General features: G+C 35.3%; 1 protein-coding gene across 1 annotated transcript in view; it reads right to left on the bottom strand.

The window, feature by feature from the left end:
* LOC148830658 (FRAS1-related extracellular matrix protein 2-like) overlaps positions 1-19,130 on the bottom strand; it is a 99,324-nt gene that overhangs the window by 55,496 nt on the left and 24,698 nt on the right. Inside the window, exon 3 of the mRNA XM_088922537.1 lies at positions 654-800. Coding sequence (XP_088778663.1) covers positions 654-800 — 147 coding nt within the window. The remainder of the gene's footprint in view (positions 1-653; positions 801-19,130) is intronic.

Here is a 19,130-nt window from a genome sequence, read left to right as displayed (position 1 = left end):
CTATAAATGGTCGTACAGTGTTTTATTATAGAATTTGATCTGGCAAATCAATCCAAACCAACAAGAGATAAAAAGGTCAGCTAAATGTTATTTAAATGATTTGATATCCTTTAGGAATACAAATTTATAATATGATGATTCTCAGATGACTCTGTAAGGGCGATGCTCTCTTAACTGCAGTCAAGGAAAAGCCTCAAAAACCAATAACAAAATACAATAAACTAAACATAACGTAATGCGCAAATCCCGCAAGACCTGCAAGTATATGTGTGAGACATCCACATTTGGATCGAGTTAGATTACAAATTATTTTTTTAATAATTAATATCATGAAAAATGCTTTATTTAAGCATTTACAGTACATCTGAAGCCTTTGAAAATTGTGAGGCTTTTTTTGTGTGGAGGTGTTGGGTATTATGCTTACAAAGCAGCAGAGTTTCTGTTATTCAGTCCTCAAGAGTAAAATGTCAGTTCCCATTGCAAAGATAGCAAATATCTTTCTGTGGACACCACTAATTTAAACTTCACTCGGGCTTAGTGGCTAATCAGCTGAAAAAACAAGACCCTTGCTTTGCTCTTCTTTTTTGGGAGGAGTTCTGTGTCAAAGGTGAGCTTATTGGAAATCATCCAACATTTTCACCTTGCCCACTTACTGACAAAGGACGTCTCCCCCAGGTAGCCTCGCCGCTTCAGCGCCACCTCCAGAAACTTGGCCTCTTCATCCACCACGTAGTACTCCTTCTCCAAAGAAATCCAGGCCCAGTTCAAACGGAAAAACTGATTCCTCAGCTTATTCCCCCCTGTGGGACAGACAAAAAAGTCAAATAAAAAGCAATGGAATTTTTAAACAAATTACTTTGTTTGAATTAACCACTTTGAAGGTACTATTGGACATTGGAAATCAGGAGCACAGCTACACAGCATATTTTCAAACTTCTGACACACTGTATACACTGTACAAAATGCATGTACTGTATCTACAGTGAGAGGCATTGTCAATTTTGCAAACGAGCAGCATTTTTTTTGCAATTTTAATGTTGTCAGTATTTATATATTTATATATTCTGTTTAAATGGTCTGTTTACAGGTCTAATAGTATCAAAGCACTAATTTCCAGATTCTCTAATCCCACTGTCTTTTGTTGAATTAAAACATGCAGCCTTGCAATTTCCCTCCTTAAACTCTGCAGATCACCTACCTAGAAGTAACGTTTGATATCCTGCCAGGTAAGCTGATTCGTACCTTAGCAATTACGGCAAATGAATGATCAGCTATTGTACTCAGCCGAGAGAAAGATATAAGAGAGGAACTGTAGAACTCCATTATAGCTAGCCTTAGCTGCCTGACTTCAAATTGAGTTAAAAGGCGAGACATTTTTTTAAAACTTATTTTCTACTTCTCCTTTGAAGTTTCAGAATCAGAGCACAACCCTGTGCATTCCTTCGGGGCTTCATTGCCAGCCAGGCCGATATACACAAAGAAAATTATTAATATAGCAGTAGCTACACCTCAAGGGGGAAAAATAAGTCTGCCCTCTCAAAAACCATGCATTTGTTGATTAGAAGAGTGTCTGACTTCATAGAAACTTGCAATAAATTAAAATATGCTATTAATTGAACAGAAATCCTCCCTAGCGTTGATTTATAAAGCTGAGAGTAAGTACAGAGGAAATTTGTCGGGCTTGCTGTAGTTAAGCTTGATTTTAAATTCTTGTTTGGATTGATTTGGTAGTAACAAGACAGTAACTGTTGCCAGCTACCCTCTAGCTGTCACATGCTGCAAATCCATCACGTTTACCCTGACCAGTCTGGCATGCTGATATTGTTTCATGAATGAACTTGGCGCTTGCATCAAGTGGGGGATGGGTTGTGAGGCACAAAGGGTTTCGAGCTAAAAGATGGCTGAAGGATACTACCTAGGGTTTCCTCAATTAAAACATAATGGAACTAGACTGAAACTTCAAGGGCAAGTCAACAATGTAAGTTAAGGCACACAAGCTACATGAATTATTAACATTATTTAAAGGAAATGCTAAAAATGCTTTATCTCTTATCTGCATATTTAGGTGCAGAACCTAAATATCTGTTTGTTTTCAACTATTTTATTGGCCTTCAGCCACGTACATTCTACATAGACAACTAATTGTGTTTCAAAATATCTGTAAGTTTAAAATAATAATGGAAATTAGAAAAATGTTTGGCTTTTTTAAGTTGAGCACTTTACATCAACACCTGTTTCCCATATAGGATCTGTCTGTTTTATCATATACTACACTGTCACATACCGATTTACTAAACTAAAGGTTTGAAGGAGTATCCTAATCTGGCAAGTTAAAAGTCTTCTGGTTTTGAACAGTAAACAGTGAAAGAACTGAAGTAATAGATAACATTACTCCTGTCTTGGAGTCCTTGCACTGGCTTCCTATCAGGTTTCATGTTGACTTCAAAATCCTCACCTACAAGGATTGGCACCTCAATACCTGTCTGATTTACTCCCCACCTCCTTTTGTTCAGGAAATCCTGGTCTCCTGTGTATCCCCCAATCCCATCTGCACTCTATGGGTGACAGGGCTTTTTCCCTTTATGTCCCAAAGCTCTGGAAGTTTTATCCCTGAAGATATCTCATTCCCTGAGCTCTTTCAAATCTAGACTCAAAACCTCTCTCTGTAAAGCCACTTTTAAAGGCGACATATAAAATAAAGTTGTCATTTATTATTATTATCATTATTTTATTATTATTGCAGTATTCAAAACTGGCTTGGACATTGGGAAAGTCAACCCAGTGGACGTCTTCATAATTAACAGCGAAACACAAACTCAAGCTACAACTACATGAAAGTGAAAAGAGGGTATTTCTTTACACAGAGGATTGTAGGAAGATATAATAAGCCACCCAGCCATGTTGTTGAAGTTAATATCCTTACTGACGTATTTCAAGAAAAGACTGGACAAGGTCCTGGGGTCAACTACAGTATCTGTTTACAACCAAACAGACTAGGCTGAATAGCCTCTTCTTGTTCGGAACCTTTCTTATCCCAGGGTGTTTCTCAAAAAGAGCAGGGTGTTTCCCCGCATCCTGGCCAAATTTCTCATTGGCCTTTATCAATTATGGCCTCCTAATAATCCCCATCTATGAATTGGCTTCATTACTCTGCTCTCCTCCCCTCTGATAGCTGATGTGTGGTGAGCATACTGGTGCACTATGGCTGCTGTCAAATTGTCCAGGTGGGGGCTACACATTGGTGGTGGTGGAGGGGAGTCCCCACTATGTATAAAGCGCTTTGAGTGGAGTGTCCAGAAAAGCACTATATAATCGTAAGGAATTATGTGCTTGTCGGTGGTGAAGTTTTGATAGATTCAGGTCTGCATTACCATTCCTTGTTTTGCCCTATCAGCTCTGCCCCTTTGCTTCATATTTCTGTTCCTTCCCTCTCTTTTTGTGTTTTGTGTTGCTTTTCATTTTTCAGAGTGGAATTAACCTTGCTTATTCCTTTGCAGCTTGCATGCTGATGCAGCTCTGCACTCTTAACCTATTATTACAATACTAATCATGCAGTTAATTACTTGCTGGCACTGCAGTACTTCTATAAATACGTTTGGAGACTGAGCCCACTGCAATAATTTCCTGCAATCAAAGTCAACATGAACTTAAATGACATATAAATTATTTGTAGAAACCAAGGAACAAATACCTGTGCACGTCAGTAACGTCACGTCAGTAACAAATATAAGCCCCGGAATAAAATTAAACAGGACTTTTTTCAACTAAGGCAAACATGTCTGAACCATTGTAAGATGTAAATTAAGGTAAATCAGGAATCAAATAAGGACTTTTTCAAGGTTCTGTTGTTTTCCAAGAACAGGTCCTTAAAGCCACAGAATCTCCAAGTGGAGTTCAGTTTAATCTGTTTTTTTAATAACCCACACCCAAGAAGCCAACTGGAACAGGAGGATTTTTTCAGGCTGTTCCACTTCATTCATCTGAACAAACGCACAGACTTTTAATTTGCTCTCTGTTTAGCTCCCTTGATAAGGCACTGGAGAAAAGCTGGCTGAGCGTCACAAGTAAACACAACGTGTGTGATCCTTGGAACGTGACAGCTACTGTTCTGAAAGTATGACAAATTGAAGGAATTATCCTATTAATGTATCCTTCAAGCTGCTTTGCAGTGCTGTAATCTTTTTCAACTGCAGTGAAAAATGGCACAAACAAGCAAAAAGGTTGTGCTGTTCACTGGGCATCCAAATATTTCCATTTATTACACTATTACAAAACAATTTTAATTATTATCTTACAATATAGTAACACTGGTATGTGATGAGATACTGTTTTTGTTTTTTCTGCTTTCATCACATTCCTGAAAGAGCTCATTAATACATCTGCATTATTATTATTGGTCTTACCATTTATGTTCTGCATTATTTGTTGTGACTTTCTGGAATATTTTATGTTGTGGACTCACAACTGCCTTCTATTGTGTTTTGCCTTTTGTATGGCCAACCATTTTGAAAAGGTTATACCCCGACTGACCTCTGTATACTGTAGATTGAAATTATATCCCACATCGGGGGGAACTGGAGGTTCGGTTTAGAGTATTTAACCGAGTATTAGTAAACTTACTGTAGCACTTGTGAGGAGACTAGTTAGTGTGGTGAAGGCCTACTTGTGTGAGGGAAATAAATATGTCAGCTGTTTTATAGCAAGAGTTTCCTGTGTTCAAAGTCTGTATTGAACTATTAGTGGTGAGTCTGCTGGGAGCTACTGTAAATTTTTGTTTTTGCTATTTTTTTATTCTTTTCCGTAAATGATTTGTCTTGCTTTAATTAAACAACTATTATTAATTATAATTTATTAATAATATATAATAATATACATTATTAGCACTTTATTTTTGGGAATCCGTTTCCTTTTATAAACTCCTGTGACACCCTTCATGTAAAGACAGAGCATCGTTAATTATAATGCAGCAGTTTGCTGTTACAGTGATGACCTGAAATCCATTTGGGCTGAATTAAACATAAAGTAACATGTGCACCGCTATGTCAAGAGATGTGTATAAAACACTCTGGTATCATTACAAATACCACACTATTTTCCTGAAAAATAATGTTGGTTTTATTGTGCCCAATATTTTAATATTTTAAATGTGTACCATTTTTGTGTGATGCGGCAAATAACACTGCATCCATCATACTGTGCACAACTAATTACAAGTCCTCTTTAGGTTGTTTTGTGTGACATTCAATGCCGTCTTAGAAAAGAAATTCCCTTTTAATCCTGATTTACAAACCATCTTCTCTGGATGAAAAGGAAAGTATATCCATTCTTAATTCAGGTTATGTAATATAAATCCCACATTCCCACAGTTTTATTTAATCCAACTACTGTATTTCTCACCCCATTTCTGATTGAACAAAGTTATTGACCAAGATTATGTAAAGCAGTACTGAAATAAAGGAGACCTGTGTCTTCTCACTTTCAGCTACACTTACAGTACAGTTTTTCAATACCATTTATAGAAAGGATTTGGGGTTGATATTATTTCACTATGAACATTAGAAACACAAGAGTTATAATTATTTACATTGCTGTTAAACAGATCGTAAGCTGAAAAGCACACTCCCTCTTCTGCTTGGGTTCTTTTTAAACAAGACTCCAACATGGAAATTTCAAGGAGAAAAATCTTATATCATAAACAAAAAAAACCTTGTTAAAACAAAACCTTATATTACTCACAATTACAGAAAAATCAGACTACAAAACAAATATAAAAGAAATCCTAAACATTACCGTTTTTCTTTTTAGTTTTTTTAAATGTAAAAATACATTTCAGACCAAGCATTAAGCATCACATTAAATACTATTTTACTTTTGAATGAAAACTTTATTTTACATTTGTTGCATATCTATTTACAGTAGCTTCACACTCATTATTTCAGTGAATGAATGTAAAGATAATTTAACATTGACTGAAAAAGCAAATCTTTCCTTTAGTTTCAACTTCAGCTTTATGAGCTTCGAGAGCATTTCTGAATGATAATATTCAGTATTCTGCTAATATTTTGAAGTTTTATGCAACATAGGCTGAACTGTCACTGGCATCCTTTGTGTATATTTACAGTACAATTATTTTGCTTCCAGAAAAAAAAATCATGCAACACTACCTATAATTTCTTCTCTGCTTATATCCAGGTGCACTTATCTGCTCCATTCTGAGTTAGCAGTTTGGAAGATGAATATTCTGGCTCTTTGGTTATGCATTGAAACCACATATGATGACTCCACTAGCCCATTCAATTTCTCATAAGGAGGTGAGGTATAATCTGTCAATGTACTTTGCTTAATTTATAATCACATTTCAGAAGCACAAGTGGCGGAGCTCTGCTGTACATTCTTGCAAAACCTAAAGAAAATGTCTTTCAAACAGCTTGTGAGTTGCATAATATTAAAAGACTTTGTGGAAAACAGAATGATTCATACATGGCTGTTGCTTGTCCTTTAACTCTGAAACAACTGCATGTCACCCTGAAAATGCTTACATTTAAGTATTCCTTTCTGAAGGTTGGAGAACAGTTTTATAGATTTACTAACAAATGCACACTTGCTGCAATATTGCAGTAATCAGAAATTCTTTGTAACAGTGATGGTGTTCAAATGATCCCACCCACTTTGACAGGCTGAAAAAGCCTTGAACAGAGAAGACTGCAAGGGGACATGATAAAAGTATTACTTCAAGGGAAATGACAAAGTCAAGCCAGTGGACACCTTCAGAATCATCACTCCCTTTGTTTGTAACTATTCTTATTTTTAAGAGATATTTTAATACCTTTTTACTGTATATGTTTTGTAGGATTTAAAAGAAAAAGAATTTCAAATGAAATGACATGAAGCTTTTATGTTTTTAAATCACTTTAAGAGCAAAGAAGATTTTTACAGGGATGGTGTTTCAGATTGAAGAAAAGGCTTTTAAAGAGAAATTAAATAGTAAATAGCATTAAATAGTGTCAGGTCCCTTGTCTTCTAATAGCTTGCTTTAATATCAGACAATGCTGACCAAGGGATTCAACCCTGGAAGCAGTTTGACCTCAGTGGAACTGTTTTTTTTTTGCTCAGACTTTTCATTCTTTTCCTTACAAATTGACACAACTAATGTGGTAAGCTCAAGGCTTCTGTAGGCCCTACAATCTTCTTAGGTAGAATAATATATTGCCCATTAAATATGGCACATTAATGCATTGTGATTTCTGCAAAACTGTCAGGATGGAGAAAAACAGATTAAGTATGCAGTGATAAAACATATTGAGTGTCTTGGCATTGAAAAGTAATTGCTCAAGATGCTTAAAAAACAGTGGTGCTTCGTTATTACGCACAGAATGTCATTACATTTGATGCTTTTTCTCATTAAAAAAATCAAATCACCATTTTTATTACACCAGGTGGGTAGCTGCGTCAGCATGCGTAGGCTGCAAAGGAACAAGTAATAGGTTTATTCCATGCTGAAAAAAAAGAAGAAAGAAAACACAACGTTTCGGCCGTGGAGCCTTCTTCAACATTTTTATTACATACCCATCCATTCTGGAATAGGTAATTGTAAAATCCCTCAGTTCTTGGTGCTGACCCATGTACTCACACAGGGAGAATGAGGAAATGCAGGCAGGTTCCCCTAGCTTGCCCACCCTTTGAGCCATTAATTCATTAATCGATCGATTTCTTTATTCAATTCATTAAAATTTAATTAATTAAAAGATCACATATTCCTTAACCTACCGATGGTGACCAACTTTCAACACCACCCACCATTTAAGTACAGCACTCATCAGAGTTGATGAGTGGCAGGCCTATTACACTACAGATCAGATAAAAACTGAGAAATTGCTTCCCCAATTGCAACAAATCAGAATGGGAGAAAACAAGAAATAATATAAGAACAGCATTGCTATGCCAAGCTTTCCAAATACAATCCTGCAAATATTAGATGGTTTCTCAAATGAATGAAGTTTTAAACCCAAATCTAGAAAATAACGTTGAAATGGTTGTACGTTTCTGCTCACTAACAAGAAGCCTGCCCTTCAACTGGTACATCACTACAGTCTGGATAAGGTAATTCTTCTTAAGCTTACAGAGACTTCACATTGGACAGCAGAGATAGCATTAAATCTTGGGTGTTAAATAAAGGCTTTTTGACAGTCAAGCAAGGGTAAGCAGAGCCAGTGAAATCTTGCCAAGTACTTAGTATCAATGTGAAAAAAGACAACTGGCTTCTCTCAACTTGCCTTAATTTATTTACTTAGTATAAACCTGTGTTTCTGGGTTTACAGACATTTCCAGCACTTTAGCTGAGTCAGCTAAAATCTTGTCTTGCTACAGTTGTCAGCTCTCTGGCTGACCATATGATTTCTTTATTTTAAAGAAGTAAAGGAGTACCAATGGATAACTGGTGCTAAGTGACCTGTGCACAGAAAATGGATTTTCTTTTAATTAAGATAAGGAAAGAGCTGGGGGAGCCCACTTCAAATGGACATGAAAAACTGGGAGGTTAATTTTTAACAAAAACAGAACTGATCACCCAGTTCTTGTTTGTATTACAGAAAAGTGGTTTTTTATTTACTGCTGATAAATCTGCACCAAACAGTTAATTCCACAAGATAGGAACTTAACCAGGATGTGCCACAGGCTTCTGCTTAATTTAAAAAAAAATGAAAACAGATTAAGTCAGATTAAGTCATACTTCAATACACAGTAATTATCAGAGTAGCAATTAATTGGTCCAAGAATTTCATCTAACCATGCTATGAGTATCTTGATGATTCAGCACTTCAATTATTTGGAAAACATCCCCCAAAGCTCCAACACTCAGTGCACAGCAAAACTTTTTGTTTCATAATGCAATGTAGTGCACTTACTGTATCTTATACTTTATTTTATACTTATACATAGAGGGTCAATATAAAAAAGTCTGCTCATGTCTTCCAGTCAGGTCCTTTAGTAATGTCAGTGACAAGATAATCCTTTGATACTGTCAGAACCCCACTTTTGATTTGCCTGTGGTAGGTACACACAAAACACACACAGAGTGCCTGACATGTCACACTACCAAAACCATTAACATTATAAAAGTTTACATTCCACTAAGGCAAAGAGAGAATTTTATAGATGTTTTAAAAAAATGGGAAGCAAAATGGAGGCAAAGATCAAATTAGATCAAAAACAAGTATTTTCAAAGAATGCCCAAGTACCCTTCCTCTATCCAGCTGTTATTACATATTGTTAGTTTTTACTGAATAAACCTCTCTTTTTGGAAAAAAAGAACTATGCTGTGATGACTTACCAGTTCATTACTGTTCTGGCACCACTGCAAATGAAATTTATGAGATCACCACATGGTTCCTACACTGCTGTTGAAGTGTTACATCTTGTTTTGTTTCAGAAATTCACCTTTTTATGGTAAGAATTTTTGTTGTAATTTTAAAACTATAATGACCTACTGTATGGCTCTAGCGTTTTTTAAATATAAAAAGGCATTAAAATAGATGCTTATCAATATGTTTTTTTTTCACTTGAGTGGAACACACTGCTGCCAGCACAAGAATATTTTGGTTTAAGTTCAATCATTTTTTAATTACCATACAGTAATCAGTTGTGGAACATAAACACCATAAAAATCTAATGACTCCAACCAAAGGTTTCTAAGATAATTACTATTGCCTTTGATTTTTTTTTTACTGCTGCTTTATTTTCATGAAATAGCTGGAAAGTAGGTTTAGGTTTTGATGTGAAAGCTTTGAAGATTACAAAACATGTTATAAGAGTGAGCTGGTTTCACAGGTAACACTGCTGAGAATATTTAATGTCTATGTTTCACTTTATTACTAAATCCGATACTTTCAAATGGCCTTTACAATGGCTGGACATGACTACTGATTAATGAAGCTTTAAAAGCACAGATCCTGTTTCTGAGGCTCCTACAGTATGTGGCTCTGACCAAAATCATAGTGATGACTGGGAAAAATAATCCTAAAATCACCGGCTTAATTTTTGTGTTCAGTGACTTTGAAGCTGTCCAGTTTTACTCCAGTTTTCCAAACAACACCAAACTTTTCACTTTTAACCCATTTGTTCACTGTGAGGCTTGTAGAGTGAAAAGAGGGGAACAATGACACTGCACATACTCTACTGTATCTGATGACAAGTACAGTACATGTAGTAAGTCCACAGCTCTCTCTCAGTGACATAAAGTGATTTGACCTGTTGAACGGTGTGACAAAAATGTGTCAAATGTATGTGGCACACCTACTGTATATGCATAAAAACAGGATAATACTGCTGTAAATTTGAAACTTTCAGCCTTTGGTAGCAATATATGCAGTAGGTATAAAAGAATAGTTGTTCTACTGGTTAAGTTTATTAATTCTCAAGGACATGTGAAATACAAAAGAAAGCACATTGCTATACAATGTTAAACCTGTCTCATATTACAACCCTCTAGTAAATGATTTGTAGTAGCATGTATTGGTATGAAATACAATTTCAGGATAGATATTTTAAAACCATTCTTTTAAATTACCTGCAGTTGTACATTCACTTATATTGGCCAAACATTATTCCAGCAGCCTTTACTGTTAATGGCACCAGTCTGTGAAAGTGCGCAGTGCAGTGACAGCCTCTTGCACTTCTGCTGTGTAACACTATGACTGGCCTTATTTGGTTACTTGAGAGATACGCTTGAAAGCACTGGTGCTCCTACTTCACTGCTCTGACAAGTCTGGAGAGTAGAAATATGTCCCGACAAAGCAGCTGACATCTGACCACTACAAAAGAACATATTCATTATAGTTCAGAAAGAAAAAAAAATATACAGTATATGTATTGCATTAGGTACGGATTTATTCCGAGGAGAGCAGCACAAGCACCATTAACAAAACTGGCTTGAACATCAAAAGCTAAATTCAAAAAGCAAAGATTCTTCAGCTCCCTAAAACAAACAGTGAATAAGGACCCATTTCTCATGGAGCTAAAAACAGAAAAGGCTGAAGAACATGCTTGGACATAAACATCTCTTTTTCTTCTTTTACTGTGTGCATGACCTTGATGGGGCTGATACCAGCTATAAAAAAATTTATGTCACTATTCTGCATTTTGCTTCAGATCAAGGAAAGGCATATCATATGCCAATAGCACAAAAGCGAAGATGCCCATATATTGTAGCTTTTTATATTATACAGAACTCTTTACCAAAAGAGTAACCCACAAAAATAGAATGAACAAAATATCTTTAAAAGTTTATCCAGTGAAATTTCATCTTCTGGTAGCATTATAACACAACACAAAAAGAATTACTACTCCTATTGTAATATACAGTGATTATAATATAGTATTATATACAACTAATGTCCCTACTCCTATGAGCAAGGAAAACAGATCCAGTTAGGAGTTAGGGTAATATAACCTATAATATACAATATCATAAATTCAATCAGTAATAAAGATTGTGTTCCTTCATAAAAAGTTTTTAGATTATCATATGATCCTTATTTTACAGTATAATAACTTTAAAAAAATGAAAGTTTCAAAATTAGATACTCCTTTAAATACTCAGAAATATTAAGGTTCATTTTGTAAGACTCTGAAGCAGATGTCTTATAAAAAATCAAGAGCTAAATCTTTGTGAAAAGCCTAGCTGTCAGAGATTAAGAGCTAAAGAAATTCTGCACAGCCCTGACCTCTGTCCACTCACCCTTCTATAGCGCAGGAACAGGGCATAAATCTCATTCAAATGTCAGCTCTTTCCTGCTCATTGGAAATATTTTGTGCTCAACCAAGCTGCCCTGAAGGAGAATGGGCACTTTTGGAGTGATCTAAAGAAGAAAAATCAACCTGAAGAGTGAAGGTGACTCACAACACACCACCCATGGATCAAATTGTTTCCAGTTTTAAAACCATTTTTTTATATTTGAACACAAACATAATGAGAAATTTAAAGAATACATACTGTAGTATTAAACATTTGACCCTTTCTTACACTACTGATGTTTCAGTGTACAGTAGATGCATATGCTATTTATTTATATACATAGCTTATTTTTAAAAAGAAATTAAATTCCTAAAGATGATATTAGCATCACAGGGAATTTTAATTGAATAATTGTTGCATATCACCTAATTCTGTGGGATTGTTGTTAAAAAAAACACAACCTATATTCATATTCTGTTTCATTATACTAAACACCAGTATCAGTAAGAAAATCTTCACCAAATTAACAGTTCATTCTTTAATGCACACCCAGAATATGTTTTATGATCTGTTTGTTTAAAATCTAATAGTAAATTAATGTAAACATGAACATTTCTGTTTCTTAAATACAAAAGCCACTTCTCCATTGATTCCAATAAAGTCCACGAGGTTGTTGTGGAAACCGTTTCAAGACATCCTTTTATTGGTCACAAAAGCTGCAGCCCTGAACTTTTGAGGAGAGGGCGGTCGGAATTCCCAAGCTTCCTATTGAAAACCTGCTTCTTTTATGGTCGTGAGGGAAAAAAAAGTACAGTGTTCTAACTAAAGGTCAAGCTTGCTGTAATTCTGCCCCATGCCCTGCTTCCCAGTATCAAAAATGTGAATGACGCCAATTTGCCTGCAAGTGTTCAAACTTGGCGGCCTTTGAAAACAAAAGCAAGGAAAAGCAAGGTACGACAGGGACTTGGCACTTCACAACAGTGTTCACTTGAAAATATCAGCGCCACCGTAAAAAAATACAAAAATAAACCAAACGTGCTAATTTCTAATGGCATTGTCCTTGCTTAATTGAAAAGAAAACATTTCCAAAGCTAAATTAGGGGGATAAAAATCAGTCTTAAAACCAGTTGCAATGAATTTCAATTTAATTTCGAAAAGTTTTAATGAGAACTTCACAGTCAGTAACTAAACCCATGCAATGCACAATTTGGACCAACACATCTTACCCTTAATCATTTTACAGATATGGCTTTATAAAGTCTGCATTTTTACAAGGACAAAAATCCTGGAATCAGAACTTAAAGAGCCTTGTTTTTGGAAAGCGTTTTCTCATTTTAAACTTCTTCTAACTTTGTCTTCTCTGTCTTTGGCACACGACAGAGAAAACTGCTTTCAATGGTGGATTCTTTCAGCTGAGGATGAACTCTGTCCTTTAATTTCAATGGGTTCAAGTCACCATATTACTCTCCTTAATACGTTTACACTGTCAGAGATATTCTGTAGAGAGTGTAAACATTGAAATGCTAAGATGCTATACAGTATATTATATATAGAACTAAATTTATTTATTAATTCTCCTCATAGTAAATCTCACAAAACTGCACACATAAATCTGACAATGGCTACAGTGCAAGCTGGTGAATACTGGGTTAAGAAAAGCTCTTCTAAATCCTCAAGGTCATGTCTTCTTCAGAAACTTTGGCTAGATGATTAAATTTGAAGATTATAGTTTAGCCTTGAATGGGCACAAGCTCTTCAACAATGTTTTCTTTCTTTCCTAATTGTAATTTTAACACAGTTAGATCATTGTGGGGTGGTGTAGCAAAGTGGGTATGCCTTTGGACTCATGACTGACACTGTGAGTGTACCTCACCTTGAATGAAGTACTCTACCCTGTCAGCTCTAGTCCACCCAGTTGTATAAAGGACATTTGCTGGGGGGTGATTCCTGAGATAATCAGGCACCGCATCCAGATGAGTGCTCTCTAGTCCACTTAGCGCTACAGAAACAAGGATGAACTTTGTCCCAATGAGCCACTGTGACTCTAGTCTTATTTCTTTACCTTTGTTTTTCTTAAATGCATCTAAACTTGTGTCCCCAAACCTCATTCTATACATAAATACTTCCAATATCAGGAATAACCCTGGATAGGAAAAGGGCAAAATTGATTCTGTAAAACAAATGGTTTTGCTATAAACATTCAGTTCTACAAATATTCCCTTAGGCACACTACTGTTTTTTATTCAGTTTCATTCTATTCCCATTAAGCTAACCAATATTTTTACTCTTTGAAGTAAGATATAATATTACTACACACAGATGTGAGAGGGGTGCTCCCGAGATAATTATGATTTTTGTTAGTCTCATTTCTAAATTTCCCATTGCTTTTATTATCTGCATGTTGCTTGAAACCCTAAGGAAAATCCATACTAACTTACTTGGCTGTAGTTTTTAAATTACATTTTAATTTTTTATACATGCAGTTAAAAATTTAATTTATGAATTTCTAATTCAAGCAAATCGTAGTCTGGTACAGTATATCTATGTGATGAATAGATTCACACATTTTGACTTGCACAAAACGCTGAAACACAAGGGTTAATGTCACAATAAGAAGTACAGTACTACAGTATGTGAAGTCATAATATGGATTTGGCTTGTTTTAGGTCATTATCCCAATATTATGAAATGCCAAAGGAAAAATTGTAAGCCCAATTCACTGGAAACTTTTACGTTTGTGCTATGAATGTCCATGCAAATACACATAGAAAATATGCATACTGTACATTTTAAGTGGTATCCAACCAAAGCAACCTCACCACCTGCTGAAAATACTTTCTCATTTTTACTTATTTTTATATTTCTTATAAATATTGCTATATTGAAAAATATTTTTGCAAAAAAAAACAATCTACACTTAAAAAACTAGCAACTACGGAATCATTCTGTCTTAACATGCACATAAAGGTCATCCCAGATTAAATATTGAAAGCCTTGGGAATAGGGCAAGTCAATTATGCATGGCCATTACAGAAACTGCAGGAAACAACTGTCAAAGTCAAATGAACAAATCCTGACTTCACAAACATACAGTCCAAACCATCCACATCAAAATTAAATACTGCATACTGTCAACTGTATGTGCAAAACATCTTCTAATATTGTACTTTTATAGAACTAGAGGACATACGGGAATATCTATAACATTTCTTCATTAATGCATCACATCTTTTCACGTTTATATAAATGTTTTGTATGTACTGTATCTAGTTGTTATCATTGAAGTCTAAGGTTTCAATGTGAGTCGTTGAATCTCCTTTACAATGCCTCCAGTAATTATTTGAACACCTAGTGTAGAAACAGCTGCATTATACACGGCTCTATGAAAACACTTTGGGAAATTATTTATGAATTTAATCTGCCTCTCTAAAATCCTTTTGGAGGCTGGCTGCATTCAGCATGCCAACAAGCCAGAAAACAAGATTTATTCATATCACAGCGTTTGTCCTTCCAAAAGCTGCAATTGTAGGTTCTAGAGGAGGTGAGGCTCACTGCATGAGAATCATTAAGAGACACTGGATCTGCTTTGTTTCTCTAAAAGCTGAATAAACTGGAAAAAAAACACTAGGAAGTGAAGACGAGCTAGACTTTGTAAATCTGAGGTTACACAGTAAACCTAGAAGAAGAGAACATCACAATGAGGGGGTAAAGCATGCTTTTTCTTGACCTCTGAATAAACAGCCTTTGCTCACTTGTCAAAACGCACAATGGCTGGCTGTTTGCTGAATGCCTTAGTGAAGCACAACAAAACACCGATCTGCGGGTGATTCATGAGCTCCATGCTAATAGGTTGGGGTATTTGTTGGTCTTTTGAGCCAGCCCCACTTGCTTCATTTACCACCCATGTTTAAGCTGAATTAATAGAGTCCAGTGTTACTTTTGTTCCAGCAACCATTGTCTGATGTGGTACCAATGGAGGAATGACCTATCTCTCCAAGAGGCAAATACTACAACCCAGTGATACATGAAAACAACATAAATTAAGTCTCTCTGTGCCTTGAAGAACAGAGCAAATAAAACAAGATTTTTGTATGGACTTCAACTTTGTGACCCACCAACTGTCACTTTTAACTTGTACATCAAAGAGCCCAGAGCCAGAATTGTGAACAGAGCAAATATTACGTAATTCTCAAATTTTCCTTGTATAGAAAGTGCACATGGTTACGAATGACGTTCTAAATCCCTTTATTTTCTCACAGCATTTGCTTAATGGAAAAGAAAGACTTTGACATGTTCAGATAACATTTAAGACTTTGATATGGAAAGGCAAAGATAACACAAGAAAAAAATATCTATAAAGGATTGAAATAAGCAGTTTAAAGTGCACTTTAGGAAATCATTTTTTTATTTTCAAATATGTATTGTACTATGTTGTTGCTGGCTAAGCTCTTCTTTATAATACACAGAATGTCCTGCAGATGTATGCCTCATTTTTCACATTTTTCACAATATGGTAATATAAAACATTAGACAGGTGCATGAATATTGAATGATTGTACTTTTTAACTGATTAACCTACACCAAAAGTTAACTTTAAGTAGGACAAAACAAAACTAACCTTGGTGTTGAGTGGCCAGTGCTTAATATTTTTTCAATATTATTTCAATGAAAATAAGTGACTAAAAAACAAGCAACGCAATGTTGTGACAGCACAGTATAACTTTCTTGTGCTATCCTTTTTTTTAAATACTTCAATTTGAAAACCTTTGTACACTTCAAAAAGCTGCTTGCAATAATTGGAAATATCCTTTTCTACATCTGGAGTTAGGACCTCACTTTAATTCAATCCTTTGAAGATCACACATGTTAGGTTAGATTAAAAAACTATTACAGGTGTATGTAAAGGAAAAATAGTCCAGTAAATTTTAAAGTAAAGCACATTATTAAATGGAGGTTGTGCAGTCATAACTACGGTCACAAAGATGCTTCAGTATGATCATGTCCATTAGCTAATAGGGATACACTTCTTTAGAATAGTAAAAAACATGGATGAACAAGGTTTCTTGGGACACATGTGGAAAACTATTGACCAAAAACCTTTTTGGAAGGTTGCTCTTGGAATCACTCTTAAGCATTTTTCAAATATGAAAGATGCTTAACAGCATCTTAAAATATGAATTCCTTGACTTTTAAACCTTGCCTGCCTGCAACATCTAAATATGGGAGGGCCTACTGTTGTAGTGCTTCCATTTTATTTTTATAACAAACTGTTGTCATCAAAACATAATGACACATAAGGTGGTACTTTGCTTGGGTCATGTTCTACTGACTGAACATCAAATATCTGAGGCAATTAAAAGCTCCAGTATATAAACCACCCTACAGTGAAGCACTCCTTAGAGGATAGATGTACTGTAAGATGAATAAGAAAAGTTTAAACTTTCACATGTGCAGCCTGCTGAGCTCTTTATCTCCCCTAAATGTTGACTAGAGGAATCAACATCTTTATGGACTCTCCAGCACAGTCCTGTAGATTGCTCTGAAAATAAAATGACAGTTTTTTCAACAGAGTCTTTTTTGCATCATTTACCTCAGAGAGCACCAATTGCTTTCATGTCACCCTTACAGCCGTTAAGCCATAAATCTCCAGGTTTAAACCCTACTCCTCTCCTATACTGTAGTGCTGTGGAGGTCCTTAAAGACATATGTGCTGTCAGAGAAGTGCATTCTTAAAGCATTGGCAACATGACTTGGAGATTAGTGGGAGCTCAGTGAAGACACTTGCACTTGTTTTATAATGAACTTGCGCTGCCAAAACACTAACTCCTACTTATTGAAAAACAGCTGTCAACAATAATTTACTCAGTCCCGTTGCATTAGTTAAAAGAAGCGAATGGCTAAGTTTGTTTCCTCTGGAGATGACATTGAGGAGTACTAGGGAGAAATGGTTCAGAATTAAAAACATTTGTCACAGCATTAAATTTAAAGAAAACTAAAAACGGATAATAAGAGCCTTATTGGGCACAATCCAGATACTGCTGTTTTTTTGACAATTTACATGATTGGCTTATTTTTAGACTTATTTTATATTTACTAAATCCAGTTCAGCCTTTGTGAATTTTCACTTAAAAATACAAAAACACCAGATTTATCGCTGGAAGCTTTTACTAGGAAGCCAAGAGTTTCCTCATGAATATTCAGGAAATATATTTTTGGGCACTGGTTCTCTCCTTTAATGCAAAACTGTCACCTAAAAGCTCAAGTTACTGCTGGCCTTCTTTGTGTCCGAAATAAAAAGAGGTATACAGATGTCTGTTGAAGTGGAAGTCTAACCCCAAAAACTAAAATTAATTAGGACCTCCATTGTACCCATGTCACAATACTAATGGTTTATAGATATTGTATTTTAATTTCAGGATATATTATACAAATTAAAATTCAATACAAAGATCTAAAGCTTGCTAGATTTGGAGATTTTCCATTAAAAATAACCTTCATAAAAAACAACTTAAAATGACACTGGAAACAATGGACGTTTAGCCAGATCAACTACAAGCCCTTTCTGACTGTCAGACATTGATTCTCAGAACAATTACAGTTCATCTAGTTCATTGCATTATTTATTCATTTCAGCCAGATGCCTTTCAAGTTTGCACATCATTAAAATCATTCACACAACAATGACTAATTTGGACCCTATTTAACCAAAGTTCATAAAACTGCAGTAGTTGTTTTTTTTTCATTCAAACCATATGAGCTGGCTATGTAGTAGTACATACTGTACATTAATCTGGCAAACATATTTTCAGCTTCCTTAAATAAACACAAAATGAAAATTATATGAAAACATTGCAAAAAAGCAAGCCTAAAAAATGAAATGCACTGTGTTCATTGTTCAAAAACAATTCTGATCTCTGAATTGATATTCTTAGACTGAACTTGTACAGAAATGTATGCATAATTATAGAGACCACAATTTAGGTTTCACCTTTACTCCAAGAATATTCCAAAGAACTTTAATCAGAATATATTAGACTGTATTGTTTCAGTAGTAGTCTAATGTGTAGCAGTAGACTTTTCTGAATGGAAAAAAAAAAGCTTAATGTATTCTATTCCAATTGAAAAGGTCAAATCCCAGGCTGGTGAGCAAAGGTTATTGCTGTGACTACTCTTTGACTACACTCTGACAGGACACTGAAATGGAAAAAGGACTGCTGAACAGTTAATCACAGGGGCACCTGCCCTTTCATCCTTCAGGATAACCCTTGCTAATATGCAACTCTTCTATGTTGTTAGACCTCCAGGGAACAATTATCTGACTGGTGCTCACTTAGACTGACCAGGATTGAGCTGATCAGCTCCTTAAATTGAACACCATACAAAAAGACTTTATATTGAT

The sequence above is a fragment of the Atractosteus spatula genome, chromosome 7, assembly GCF_055471065.1.
Source record: "Atractosteus spatula isolate fAtrSpa1 chromosome 7, fAtrSpa1.hap1, whole genome shotgun sequence".
Classification (NCBI taxonomy): Eukaryota; Metazoa; Chordata; class Actinopteri; order Semionotiformes; family Lepisosteidae; genus Atractosteus; species Atractosteus spatula.
Note: the sequence above shows the minus strand (reverse complement) of the source record. Positions and strands in the feature narration are given on the sequence as shown.